This window comes from Epinephelus lanceolatus, chromosome 11 (genome assembly GCF_041903045.1).
Source record: "Epinephelus lanceolatus isolate andai-2023 chromosome 11, ASM4190304v1, whole genome shotgun sequence".
Classification (NCBI taxonomy): domain Eukaryota; kingdom Metazoa; phylum Chordata; class Actinopteri; order Perciformes; family Serranidae; genus Epinephelus; species Epinephelus lanceolatus.
Genome location: NC_135744.1, coordinates 39115823 through 39130361, shown reverse-complemented (window position 1 = coordinate 39130361; position 14539 = coordinate 39115823). Strand labels below are relative to the sequence as shown.

Below are 14539 nucleotides of genomic sequence, written 5' to 3'. Positions count from 1 at the left end.
AGTGATGATTTGGCTTAAATTAGTATTAATTACTATTCATATTGGCACTAAAAAAGTCCCTAAGCTTTTCTTTCCCATGTAAGAGTAGCCATGGGAAAGCAACACTGATGGTTAGTTTTGCATATGATGGGAATTTTGTTCAGTTTGTGATCTGTGTTCACTCACAAGAGCGAAAACCTACTCAGCCGGTTTTATTTCAGGACGCTCCCAACCTTGAGGCTCACCACTTTTAATACTTCGCCAGAAATTATTGTTTAAACTTTAATTATGGCCATTATCTTATCTAAATGAAAGTATTTTCCTAGTTTTTTAAAGGATGTGTAGGCTTTCAGTAACTCCTGCAATATATATTTATCTGCAGAGGAGATACAGTGTGGTGGAACTAATACACTGAGGTCTTGCACTTGTCTTGATAGTGAAATCTGTGTGTGTTTGATGCAGGTAACGGTGAACAGGGGAAAGCGTTCCCCCTGACAGATGCTGACCGTGTCGACCAGGCCTACAGAGAAAACGGCTTCAACATTTATGTCAGTGACCGGATCTCCCTCAATCGCTCCGTCCCGGACATCCGCCATCCAAAGTAAGCTGTGTGTGGGTGTGAGTGTGTGTGAGGGGTGTTTACACAGGGAGGGAGGCAGTGGAGGAAGAGCAAGGGACGATGTGCCAAGATAAACATGTAGGTGTGGCCAGTTTGCTGTATACTAGCCACTCGAGGGTGTTTTATAACTGACAGTATTATACAAAGTTTATGATGCAACCACTGCAAATGGTAATAAACTATAAATACTGATAAAGTGCGCACAGTTTTTCTGCAAAAACATCTGTCTTGATAAGTTGTTTTGCGTCACGTTAAACCATGACTCCATCACTAGAATTGATTTGTAATTACATGTTAGATTTTTCTGACTAAACAAATAACAGCGACTTTTTTTTCCAGAGCAGATCCAACTGAAGCACATTGGTGTTTTTCATCCCATTTCAATCTGCCACATCAGTCATTTTTATGGACTGTGCAATGGTGACCAGACAAAGAGCACTTCCTTTTAGAATTTCCAGTAAAGTGCGCGGTAACCTCGGGCAAAACTGCCGTTTTTCCTCAAAGAAATAAATCTTGTGTGTTTGTATGAGTAGTTTCATCTGAATAGGGGCAGTAGCAGGCCACTGAGGGCCAAGAGTCTGCAGGTTTTCATTCCAGCCAAAGACTGCAGCAGGTTATTTCACAGATTGGCACTCCATCAACCGGAAAGGAAAAATGAATCACCTGGTGCAGCCTTTGGTTGGATTGAAAACCTGCAGACTCCCGGCCCCTCGTGACAGATGGTTGTTGTTCCCCAAAAATAAGGTTGACGATTGGACGAGAGGCCAGCCTGAATGCAAGGCTGACCTGGGAAATCTGTTTTTTTTTAAGGGAAGGTGACAGAAAGTCAAATAGATGATAGAATTCTGAGCTTTCTGATGATTTGAAGAGAGGCTGTTTATTTCCGAGTATGAGTCAGAAATGTTGGCACAGCTGCTTGTATTAATGTATTTTATTATGTTGCAGCCTGACCAGGCCAACTCTTAGGCTGAAGGATTTCTTTTGGTCGAATTGCCAAAACAAGTTCTTTTAGAATTTTCTTTTGAACTGTAAACTTCAACATAATATGGATCTGACTGCTGTTAGACTTGAGAACAAACAGCCTGTCACTCAAGCTGCCCGCCCTTCAATATATTCAACTTTAAGCCTTAATAAAATATAAACAAGTGGGTTATACAAAAATGCGTCTTTGTACGGTTGTCACGTTTATTTCTGCTGTAAAGTTGGACATTTTAACATGGGGGTCTATAGAGCTCGTAAGTCACGCCCCTTCCAGTAGACCCCCATTGGACCTCTAGGCTCGGAAAATATGAATGGGAGTCAGTGGAGAGAAAATTATTATTTTCTGGTCCCAGTTATTAAATGCCTTGGATTACACACGTTTTGTGTGGGTCTAAATAATATTTTTTCATTTTAAGAGTTTGACAGTTTATTGTATGATTCTTCAGTTAAAGGCTGTGGAAACAATGTAATGAGAAAGACTACATGTCTCCTATGTGACGTCACGTCATCACACTTTCCCTCCACTTCTCAACTCACAGTGCTGCTGCTGCGTCTTCTGCCACAATCTGCGGAGCCATCAGATCAAGATGCTGACGTAGCTGAAACTTCCCACATGTCCAGACTTGTAGTGGTTTTCGCCAGGCTTAAGGCTTTTGTCCTCTCCTTAGAAGAAGGCGGTGAAGTGTATCAGAGACATAGCCATGTTCCGAGTGCGAGTGGTGACGTGTATCATACGCGTCGAGAGCAGCGAAGAGCTGTAGTCCACAAAGCGCTCTCACACAAAACCTAACAGTATCAAACTTCTTCCCGCTAAATTGTAGCCTTCTTTGCACGAAAAAATATATTAAAAATTCACAAACAACATGTGTGAAATTAATGGCACAATTCAAACGGGACCAGAAAATAGTTTTCATCTAGCCATTGAAATACATTATGAGAAATTGATTTTTAAGTTCCCATGTACCGGAAACAGAAACACACAACTTACGAGTTCTATGGGCATTGACTTTGTTTTGGAGCCAGCCTCAAGTGGCCAATCAAGGAACTGCAGTGTTTGACATTTCTGAATTGGCTTCATTTTTCAGCCTCAGAGATTGCTTCTTGGACTGTACAGAACATCATGTCTAATCGTGACACCCAACCATGATTATTTTCCTCAACCATAAGAACCATTAAGGATAGACCGATACATTGGCATACATACTTTATTTTTCCCTGGCACTTTTTTTCATTTGAAAGTATGCGGTTAAGTTGAACAAAGCTGTTGAATCCTACTGTGTACAGTAGTTGTTGTTTTATTTATGCTTCAGCTTAAATATTTGTTTATTTTATAAAGACATTACTGGAAGATTTAAGAGCACTGAACTCTTTTTTTATTTGAATGTATTATAATAATAATAATAATAATATTCTACCTGTTCTACCTCAACTTTCCATCTTGTTTTAGTATTTTTTACTGTTCAATAAATGTTTCTTATTTTAAACTTGAGACCTGTAATATTTGTTATCATTGTGCAATTTTTTTGATGTAAATTGAGGGAGCAAAAGCAGTATCGGCCCCAAATATCGGCTCAAGAAAATCGGCAGTCCATAATCGGTCATTGGCTAAGGGTGATGGAAAAAAATCGGTATCAGCATTGGCCCTAAAAAATCCATATCAGTCTATCCCTAAGAACCATTGTATGAGGATACATTGAGTAGCTGCACTGAGCGCCCATCCCCCCTCCTGCACCAGTTGTGAAGGGATGACAGTGGTCAATAGGACAATATTACCCCAACACCAAACCAGACTTATTGCATTGTTTACACCTTTAATTTTCCATGCTGGATCTCTCCCAACTCATTACAACATCCACTGTTTGGAACAATTGTTCCAATTAACAGCCTGCCCAGTCTATTCACAGGAGACATGTAGCTTTACACTGACAGAAGCCGATTACACACCACACAACACCTATGTGCTTATAAACCGTGTTCTTGACAGCAATTATCAGTGTCATTGATGTCCCCCTCTGTGCACGAGGTGTGAAGAACTGATAGATGAGTGCTGTGCAGCACAGGAGCGGCCTTTATTCTGAGTGCAGGGGGACTGGGGTTCTTTTTCAAGGAGCAGTTCCTCAGGAGGAAGGAGAGTAAGGAGAACTGAAGGAGCAGAAAGTCTAGTTTTACCACAGTGGTCACGGTGAACCACAGTTGCCGCAATGCTCATTGTACTCGAGTTAATTGTGCAAGTAAATTTCACAGCAAACTACCCATTAAAGTTTGATGTTTCTCAAGTAGAGATGGGAATGTTGATTTGATGGCAACACCAGAGGGAAGGTGAGGAGGTGATCAGAAACATCAGGATTCACCCCCTGGGTATCACAGTCATTCAGAGCAAACTTCATAAATATCTAAACAGTATTTGTTTTTATATTATGCTCTGACCACAGTGGATTGAAGGTTGTTCCCCAGAAGACTGGTCCTGCTGATTTTGGTGATTTACTGACTTTTATCCAGTGTCCCTAACAGGTTAGAATATCCACTTGTCGAGCACTTGAATTGGATGTGAAAGCAAACCTTGAAAACTGACCGAATTCCTGTCAGCCTTTGCCTCCCCTTTAGATTAATGCATGCGTTGTACTGGACTGTACTTTGCCCCGAGGCTCAGCTCTCTATTTACCAGTCGATTTAAGTTTCAACCTTCACCTGTGGTCTTGAGCTTAGATTAGAAACAGAGACGTTAGATAGCGGATAGAAGTGGCTGGCCTCTGCCTTAGGGACTGCTCCTTCTCATTTGGAGGAGTCAGTTGAGGTTGTTCAGGCATCTGATGAAGCTGCCCCCTGGATGCCTCCTTGTTGAGGGAATGTCTAAATGGGAAGAGACCCCAGAGCAGACCCAGAGCTCTGTAGGGATTATATATCCTATCTAGCCTGGAAACACTTTAGGGTTCCCCTAAGAACAGCTTGCTGATGTGACTGGACTACCCTGCTTTAGGGTGGTGCCATGCTAAACTTTAGCATGTCAACACCTAAGAGTGCTATTATCCTAAATGTTAATGCGTTAAAATGCAGCTTAAATTCTCCTTTAATCATAGACTTGAGGCATGGAGGTGGTGTCCATTAAGCTGAACATTAAGTGTTCAAGCTGGGGTAGGCAGCTTAATTTTGGTGTCACTGGGCAAAAACACCCATTGAAAACTTTGATCACATAGTTATTCAGGTGGTCTAAAAGAACACTAGATGTCTGCACCTCTACTTGGCTCTGTTTTCAGGCTTTAGAAAATCTAGGCTGACAGGAGACTTGGCCAATCACAGGCTATTGTCAGGGAGAGCCGCTGTCAATCATGTCAATCACAGCTTGGAGCTGCGGTCACACTGTCAAACTAGGCAGCGCTGATCAAATATGCATCAAGATTCTGTCACTGCACTGCCTATATATTTTCTCATATTTTTGTCAGAGATGTATTTTACTATAATGTTAAGCTGTAAAATGAAAAGGTTTGCTCCAGCTGGTGGGCGATGCTTTGTTTTTGGGTTAATTGTGCTCGAGCAGTGACTGACATGATTGACAGCTGTGTTAGAGACTTCTTGGCTCTGACCGGTTGTTTTTGTGATTCTTGCTAATGCCATTATGAGCACCATGAGGAAGCAGAGGAGTATGATTTTTTCAGATCTTGTGCCTCATACGACAGTCAGCATATAGTGACATTTGAAAATAACGTTTTGTCGTATTTGCTAAAAAATATTTAGTTACGTACTGTAGCTTTAAAGGTCTACCATGCATGATTGTCAGTTATGCCAGGTTCACACTACATCATATTAGCCTGACACAACATCGTACGGTATCTGCTCGGATCGTGATGACAATGAGTGCCGTACGTGATAATCCATTGTTTTATCTCATGTAGTGTGTCATAGTAGACGACAACCAACGCCACGTCTGGCACGCCTTACGACCTCCTAACAGAAAGTCTAGCATGTTTGCTTTTCTTTTTGTTGTTCATGAGTTTTCCCGTCGTAGCCGTCACTTTGACCAAAAGAAACACAGAGCGATCTGCTGCTGTAGACAACTGTAGGTCAACAACACCCCAAGCTATTTGATATTTTCTCAAGGGATGTTACCACACAGAGTGAAAAGGGAAAATGATGGCGTGAAGCAGGAGAGACACTTTAGCAACCCGGTAAGTGCTGCCATTAGCATCAAGCTAGCAATGAATGTATTTTATTTTTAATTGAGGATAAAGGAATAACATTTAAAAAGAAGTGGCGGGGATTTTACTCACCACAACTGCAGAGGGCACCAGCCTAATACATTATAAACGGGCCGTTATTTATTATTCCCGCTTGCCTTGATAAAGTTAATGCAACACTTCCTGTGGAAGATTGATGATGATTGATCGTGGACCATCGTGAAGTCTGTCATGTCTGTTGGCTAAGTTGGTCTGTCGGCCATGGCACGATTTTATGACTCCATAATCACCTTATCCGACATAGTGACAGTCGGAACAGACAAAAATGTCGAGCAGTGTGAACCCCGCATTACGGTTTGTAGTTGCACCATCGAAAGTGTTTGCATTTTCACCTTGCCATATTTGCTTTTTTGGCGCTGTGTGTCTTGGATGCCTGCTGCTTATGGCCTGGCACCTGCTTTGTACCTTTTTATAAAACTGCAACCTCACCTGAGTTCAGTGGGGGTACATGCCCATAAACATCCCCAACACAGGAAATAGGAGGAAAAATAAGAAAATGCAGGCAGTGGCCAGAGTTTCTGTTTAAAAATAATACACTGCCACACACTCCTAGTGGGTCACAAGTGATCACTGAGAGGGATTACCTCTGTATGAGTCTCTACATTGTTTTTAGGAAAATCTTGCATTTTATATCTTTAAAAAACAGGCGGTAGAGATATGATGAGCCATATGGACCTGTGGCTACAGCACAGACTGCTGGGTTTCTTCCAGCTCTCCTCTGACTCATTAAACAACAAAATACTGAAAATAAACACACCAGCAACACTATAAATACCGTCTGCTAAACAGCTTCGGACCTGCTGACCCGATTCGTCACAGATCAGCCTTCAGCGCTTTCACTCTACCTGACAAGAGCCTTCTTTTAACCCCGCCGTCACTTTCATGTGGAAAGCAGTTTAAAATGTTTTCTCTCTCAAGGTCTCTTCGGGACAACACTTCATGTTCTCTCACATTTTTTTCCTCCACATTTATAAATCTCCTGCATCCTATGCCATTATGAAGCATTTTTCATCCCACAATATTCTAGCCACCTTCCACCAACATTGCACATTCTTTAAAATTAATACATGACAGAAAATAATTTGTACGTTCCCATAGCTGTCAGGGAAACAGTCTGATTTTTTGTGAGCTCTGAGGTGGAGCAGTAAGGCAGCTTTGGAGCCAGTGTGGGATTTATGATTTCCATGCCTTTTGGACAGCAGCGTTTTCTTTTTAAGATTCTGAATGAAAGTTATTTGTATATTAATTGTCCCTCTCCCACAGCTCAGCGCTTCACGTAGGGATGCACGATATGAGGAAAATATGCAATATTTCTGCTGCTTTGGGTAAACTGCTAAAATGTAACAAATTGCATGTTGTATTAAGAAATATTGAGAAGAAATTATTTCCAACATTTGGACAAACTGAGCATTAAACCTAACACAAAAGGCAGTGATTAAAAAGAGTGATAGTCACATTTTAAAGTGCAGTTTTCTACTGGTACTCTCTTTCAACTGACTCAAAAAATCCCTGCATGTAGTATCATATTCTTTTGTGATATGTTGACATAGCAATATTGATAAAGAAAAAGATATACTATGCAGCCCTAGTTAACAGAGAATCCAGAGGAGCACAAATGTGAGAATGTAGAGCCCACTCTTGCAAAAAATGACCACTTCATTTGACTGTGCAAGCAGCTTTCTTAGGCCCATACTTGTGTTTATTGTAAGGCAGCACCCTTATTGGATCTACAAATCTTGAAGAACGACCTACAGTTTGGGCGAGAGGGAAGTTGGATGGGTCAAACAAACACAGGACTTTTCACCCAGGAGACCAGTGTTTGTGTCGAAAAGTCAACATTGGCTTCTTTTAATGTACGTAGCCTAGTGTGCTAGTATATGTAGCATTCTAGGCCAGTGACTTATGTGACGTGTCATATGGTTAGTGACAAAAGCTTAGGGGCTTTCACACCAACCAAAGAAGGGAGTGTCGTTTGCTCATTTGGATGTATGCAGGAAGAATAGCTGATGTCATGACATCAGCTAATGGAAATCCTAGAAATAAACAAACAAATAAACAAACCTGAAAGTCCGGACCAAGGTTTTTGCTACATTGTATACATTTGGTCCGGTTGGTTTGGTTTCACACTGCATTAAGGCGACCGGACCAAATGACATATTGACGTTAACTACATATGTTGCGTCTCCCTGCACTTGACTCGTTCGAGATGAACTGCGCCTCACCTGTAAAGTAGACGAGAGCAGGCGGCTGCAGCGGGGGGCGCTGACAAAAAGCTGCGGTGAAGTCGGACAGTTTCCCGACAGTTTCCAGCAGCCTTCAGTCCGTACAGGTAGTCACAGACACACACAGTTTCTTCTTCGTGTGTGTTTTTTTCCTCCTGTGTGTTTCTTCTTCGTGTGTAGGCTAACCACCGATACTTCCTGTTAAAGGTTTTAAAGTCCGAACTATCGAAAAAAAAAGCTTCCACACTGCAAAAGTCCGAACTGTGATTTCGTTTGGGCCGGACTGAGACCACCTATTTTGGGCGGGCCAAATTTCGGGTCTTTGGTCTGGACCATGGTCTGGGGGAGCTTTCACACCTGTAAATTTGGTCAGGATCAAACGGAAAAGTCCTAAAGTCCGGACCAAACGTTTATTTTCTAAACCTAATCATATAGTTTTCTCACCTAAACCCAACCAGGTAGTTCTGGAGTGGAACTGCGACTGTTTCATGAAGCTAGGGACGTGTATAAAATGAAATATACACAATATATAGATCAATTTCTGTTCTGTTTTAGATGACTCATTGCACTTTGTTGTGGCATTACATTTGTGGTTGCAACAACAAAGTGTTTTGAATAAGTTGAAAGTGAAAATATCTAACATTACTAAATAATGTAAAAAGGAAAAATATCTGTATTTGAGTCCTTAAAAAATGTACAGCTTCTATTGCTGTCATTATAAGCAGCCAGAAGACACAATTACAGTCTCTGTGTTGTAAGTTTGTTGTGTAACTGTTAGATGTGTCTTATGCAACCAATGTTATTTTCTTTAATGATAGTCCATAATAAGCAGGGTCTTGTGTTTGAGCTGTCGTGCGATGGGTTTCAATTGAAATCCAGCCCTTGGCTCATCATGCACAGACCAACGAAAGCGGGTCAAAGTCTGACCCGACAGACAAAGGGCTGTTGTGTCCAACACTGAAATCCTCTCAACAGGACCACAGAAATTACTTGTCAGGGCTGCTCTGGACCGCCAAGGTTCCACACGCCTCACACAGGACAGACAGGGATAGGGGTGGTGCACTGGATGGTGGATGGTGGAGGGGAGCAGGTGTGTCTGTTTGATTAGTCAGAGTGACAGCAGAGTGACAGGTGTCTGACAACCAGGTGCCACATCAGTCCTCAGGGGGGGACCCAGACCTCCCAGCAGTATTCATTCATTCATTTCACTCTCACTCTCACTCACCGAGTGAATGACATGATAGAGAGACAGAGAGAGCGAGGGAGTTTCAGGCAGCCAGACAGGCCTGAGAGACTCCGAGATAATTACTGTCTCCACAGATTCCCTCTCGACTTCTCAGAAAGAGAGAGAGAGAGGAAAGAGAAAGGGATGGAAGGGCAAGCCGGCAGGTGGTATGCTTCATTACATCTTATTAAAAGAGCAACACATTGTTCAGGTTGGGCTGGTTTGAGAGCACTGCAGTGTGCTGAAGAAAAGGGCAGCGTCACTGGCTCTAGAAGATTTCCTGTCCTGCTGTCAATTAGCATTTGGAAATTTGAATGAAACACACTAAATAATTTCATAAAACTAGGTAGAGATGTTATGGCCAACAGGTCATGTGACTGACTGTAGCTACCTTTATCATTAGCTCTTTTTTTTCAAGTCGCTATCATTGCATTAAAATGTGCCCAAATTTACTATTAATTGCAAAAAAATGTTTAATAAAAGCTGTTGTATGGACTGCAGAACTGAAATGGCATAAATAGAGAGGATCCAGAAACTGGAATGAGCTGACTTTTGTAAACGGATTTTGAGAAAATTAAAATGTAAATCGTCAAGTTAAACTGTTTAGAGATAAGGGCCTGTTTATACGGTTCCGTATATTTCTGAAAATTGGTATTTATCTTTACGTTTGCACCTATCATTTACACGTAACTGGTGTTTTTCTCGATGAAAACAGATTTTCAAAAACGGCTTCCAAAGTGAAAGTTTTTAAAAATATCCATTTCGATGAAGATGTGATAGACGGAGATTTTGGAAAATGATGACGTTGCAACCCAGTTCGCACATGCCCATTAGGCGCCCAGGAACCACAACAACAATGGCAGATGTATGCCGGGTTGTTTACGTTTTGTTAGCACTTTTGGGACTTCTTACGAGCTTATAAATGAATTTTGCACTGCTGCATCAACATCACCGCTACATTGGCGCACAAAGAAGTCTGCTGTGCCCAATATAAGTAAGTGCATTGCAGCTAACTATGCTACATAATATGTAGTTTAACATTGTTTTTATCACTAGCACCAAGAGGAAAACAAATCACTGTGCATGCACAGAACGATCTTCTATGGTGTTTGACATATGGCGTATTGCTACCTATTGGCCTGGTATGCTAATGGCAGCAAAAAGCTGCCGTTTTTGAATTTTCGTGTGAACAGGGATATCGTTTTCACAACTGATCGTGTAAACCCGGAATTTTCTTTTATACGGGATAAATAAAAATCCGTTATTTGTATCAGGAGTTGCCCATGCAAACAATTTTACAATTTTCCCCCCTCTGGCAAAGACAGTAATTACGGCTGTGGCTCAGAGGTAGAGCGGGTTGTCCACCAATCGGCATTTCGATCCCCAGGCCCTCCAGTCTGAACATCGAAGTATCCTTGAGCAAAATACTGAGCCCCAAATTGCTCCTGATTGCTGTTCCATGTGTGTGCCAGTGTGTTAAAAAGTGAGTAGCAGGTGGCACCTTGAATGGTAGCCTTGGCCACCAGTGTATGAATGTGTGTGTCAATGGGTGAATGTGACTTGTTGTGTAAAAAGCACTTTGAGTGGTCGATGACTAGAACGGCGCTATACAAGTGCTTAAGTGCTTATGACGTATGCCTGCAGGTGAGCACTCCACATCTGTCCAGCCCTTAGGAGCACTCTATTCAAATATTTTTTATTTGAGTTTCTTCTTGTTTTTCTGGTGCATCAACTCCAGAAACTTATCTGGGAGGCTTCTTAGGATTTTCCTTCGTAGCCTCCACCATACTCCTAGCTGCTGCTCTGATGCTATGGTCTCTCCCCCTTTCTTTCCCCTACATCTTTATCTTGAACTGTTGACACACATAGCATCAGAAGAAAACACCAGTAAATTATTCTCTGCCCCCTTCACTCTGGCTTGTGGATGTAAAACACATCACTTTGTGTGTGCCTGCATGAGAAAGTTACTGAGACATACAAAGACCTTTTCCTCGTGGCGTTTGGCTTAATCGGCATGGTGTGAACTCATCTGGCAAGGGCTTGGATGTTATGTCGTGTATTCAATTATGTATAAAAGTCCTGCACTCTAGCTCTAGGCATGTTAAGCTTAAGCATGCAATGTTTACCATCCAAGCCTATGCACATACTTATCATGTTATGCTAGCATCAGTACATACAGCTGAGGCATGATGGTGTTTGGGTCATGTGAAAGCTATCCCGACAAGAAATAAGCAGAAATTATGACCTGTTGGTGGCACTACATGAAAAGTCATTATTGAATTATGGCAAAGGCACTATTTTGTGTAGAAACAAACCCTATAGCTATTTATATTTCACTCAGAACCAAAATGTTGGACCAACCACTATGTCACAAGTGTGGCTACAATATATGGTTATTATTTCGCAGGGATGACCCTCTCAGGTCTACGTCTCACTCTGAATTTGTCATTTTGTTTCATGTGTAGCTGCAAACAGAAGCTGTATTCAGAGAAGCTGCCCAACACCAGCATCATCATCCCGTTCCATAACGAGGGCTGGTCATCGCTGCTGAGGACGGTCCACAGCGTGCTCAACCGCTCTCCTCCACAGCTCATAGCAGAGGTCATCCTGGTAGACGACTTCAGCGACAAAGGTACAGAGGACGCTCACTCATCTCGGATTAGGAAACACACACACATTCACACAGATACAAGAGCCCAGCTGCAGGCTTGCTTGTAATAACTGAGAGTTTTAGTGGACTGTGGTATTTTCTGCCTGTGTCTCTTTCTTTCTTTCTTTCTTTCTTTCTTTCTTTCATGTATCCCCCATTTATTTGTTTGCAAGTGTGTTGGTGACCGTTGCACAAATAATGAGCTGTTCAGAAACCAGAGCATTAGCAAGCTTCTGCAGAGGCCCAGATGTGATCTCAAGATGCTCTTGCTTTTGTACATCCTAAGCAGGCAGAGGGAGAAAACACACACACACACACACACACACCCTTGTGAGTCAGTGTTTCAGGAATGTACCTCACTGGCCCATTCGGTCATTTTTTAAAAGGATCAGAGAGCAGATAGCATTGCTGAGTTGAGCTCACCGCTCTACTCTTGACTGTGTGTGTCTGTATTTGTGTGTGTGTACATGTTTAAACTTTGGTTCTACTGGGTTGCCAGGGAAAACTTTGCTGTTTTTAATCACTGGATATTGGCGAGTCACTGCTGCTAACTTCTGATGTGATGATGTGAGGTTCATTATTGACCGCTGGTACATAAACATGGCCGACAGCATCACATCCTCACACTGCTGCTGGAACTTGTCAAAAAAATATAATTATATTTGTGTTAATCTTCTTTTCTTTTTAATCTTTTTTAAGATGTTAACCAATTTTTGTCCCGAGACTGCGGATTAGTTTTCAATGCAAAGCCTCTCGCTTCCTCACAGGCTGCATGAGTGATTGTGTTTGGAGCTAAAGACTGCAGCGACCTCTGAACAGATGGTGATGATGAGGGCATTGTGCGACCCTGCCAGTGTTAGCGAGGTTAGCGAGAGAAAAAATCCACTTCCTGGTGTGGATTTGTATTCTCACACAGGCAACTTAATCAGTTTGAACTCTGGAGTTAATGTACAGCTTTGAACCCTTGCATAATAAATCGGGGGACAAGTGCAATATTATCGCCGGGGTGTGAGCGGAGGAGGGAGCAAGATATTCATCATTAAGCCTGGTTCATAGCCACCGTGTGACGCATAATTTCCTGTTCACTTTTCCGTTTCCTTAGATATTAAATATTGCACTAAAGATATATGAAGGGAGAGAGAGAGAGAGAAAAAAATGAAGGATATGAAGAATTATTTTAATTGGACATTAAGAGGTAAATTTCTGCTCAAGTGTGTGTATATGTCAGTTGTTGCATGTTTGTGTGTGAGTTTTTAGCTCGATGTTACAGCCTCAGAAGGGCACAGGGGGTGTGCTGATTGTCTGGGCATCCTGAAACTCACCTGCTATTTTGGTTTATCAATGAACAACACCGTGTAAATGGTGCTGGCTAAGGTGGAATATAGATTGGAGGGAAAGGCAACTAAATAATTGCCAGAATAGATGTTGGCATTGTATGTTTCTGCACACCATGGATATGTCACAATTGCACATTATGTTATTTATGTTATTATGTTTCAGCAACACTGTGGTTAACATGTGGTTGGGTCTAGGGACAAAAATCACTTTGTTCTGGTTAGGAAAAGATCATGTTTTGGCTTAAAATGCTCAGCTTTCGGGGTTCAATTCCAAAGGAAATGCAGGGATGTCTTGGTAAAATACAACCACTTTACGTGGTGCTATCCCCACTAAAAAAGCAGTGACGAGTTGTTACAAAACACCCATGTTTGATGCCTGAAAAGCCACTTGAAAAACAGTGGGGTCTCATTTACATCACAAGTGATGCACTTGCGAACAGTCGCGGTTTACTCGCGTTTGCATTTCAGCGAGCATGTTAACAGGTAAGAGCATTCACACTGCATCCGTTCTATGCGCTGCTCGAGTAGCACTGCTTTCGCGAGCGAACTTGAAAATAGAAGAGACACTGTTTTTTTGCAAGAAACGCGAGCACATGGTTGCTGTATTCAACAAAAAACTTGTATTTGTGTGTGTTGTGAACTCTCTCGGCCACCGTAGACACCAAGACAAATGCGCTGTTTGTGCTAAGGCTAGTAACACAAAGCAGACAAAGACTACTTGCCCATTTGTAATGCTAAGTATTAATTCTCCAAGCGTTGGAATAATCACTGGCGCATGAACCTCTCCACCCTGGGCTTTGGGTCCAAACTCACTTCTTCTTCTTTGGGGTTTATTGGAGATTTGCAGTCACGGTGCACTACCACCACCAACTGTTCGGGTGTGGTTTGTATTTTGACGGGACAGCAGCGGCCGCTGCGTGACGTGTCTATTCGGTTTTGGTGTGAATAGACACTGCTGCTCTTTGTCTTGTGCTGTCTCTGTCTGATCTATCGGAGCTATCTGACGGAACGTTTGCAGCCGGATACACGATGGACTCCTGGGAGAAGTGGAGGATCGTGTGCCTGTCGATCCTTTCCGTTGAGGATGTTGAAGACGTCTACATAATTGGAATTATGATAACAGGCATTCTGCTGTTTGGAGTTAGCAGCTTCCTGATCTATCGCAAAGTTCAGAAGACGTTGGCAGCACTTTTGGCAATCGAGAAGCTGCCTGTCATGACTGAGGGAATGTGCAGGGCTGTCAACACTCAAGCTATATGTGAGTTCAATCGCAAGCTGGATGCGACTCCTGAAC

At 42.2% G+C, this 14539-nt stretch overlaps 1 protein-coding gene across 2 annotated transcripts in view; it reads left to right on the top strand.

Annotated features, from left to right (window-relative positions):
* The window catches only part of LOC117246329 (polypeptide N-acetylgalactosaminyltransferase 10-like), a 129260-nt gene that overhangs the window by 43393 nt on the left and 71328 nt on the right, over positions 1-14539 (top strand). For both annotated transcript variants that reach the window (XR_013492362.1, XM_033610188.2), the window contains exons 3-4: positions 442-580; positions 11724-11890. Coding sequence is in view for 1 of the 2 variants with exons in the window: in XM_033610188.2 (XP_033466079.1) it covers positions 442-580; positions 11724-11890 (306 nt within the window). In the remaining variant the exon portion in view is untranslated. The remainder of the gene's footprint in view (positions 1-441; positions 581-11723; positions 11891-14539) is intronic.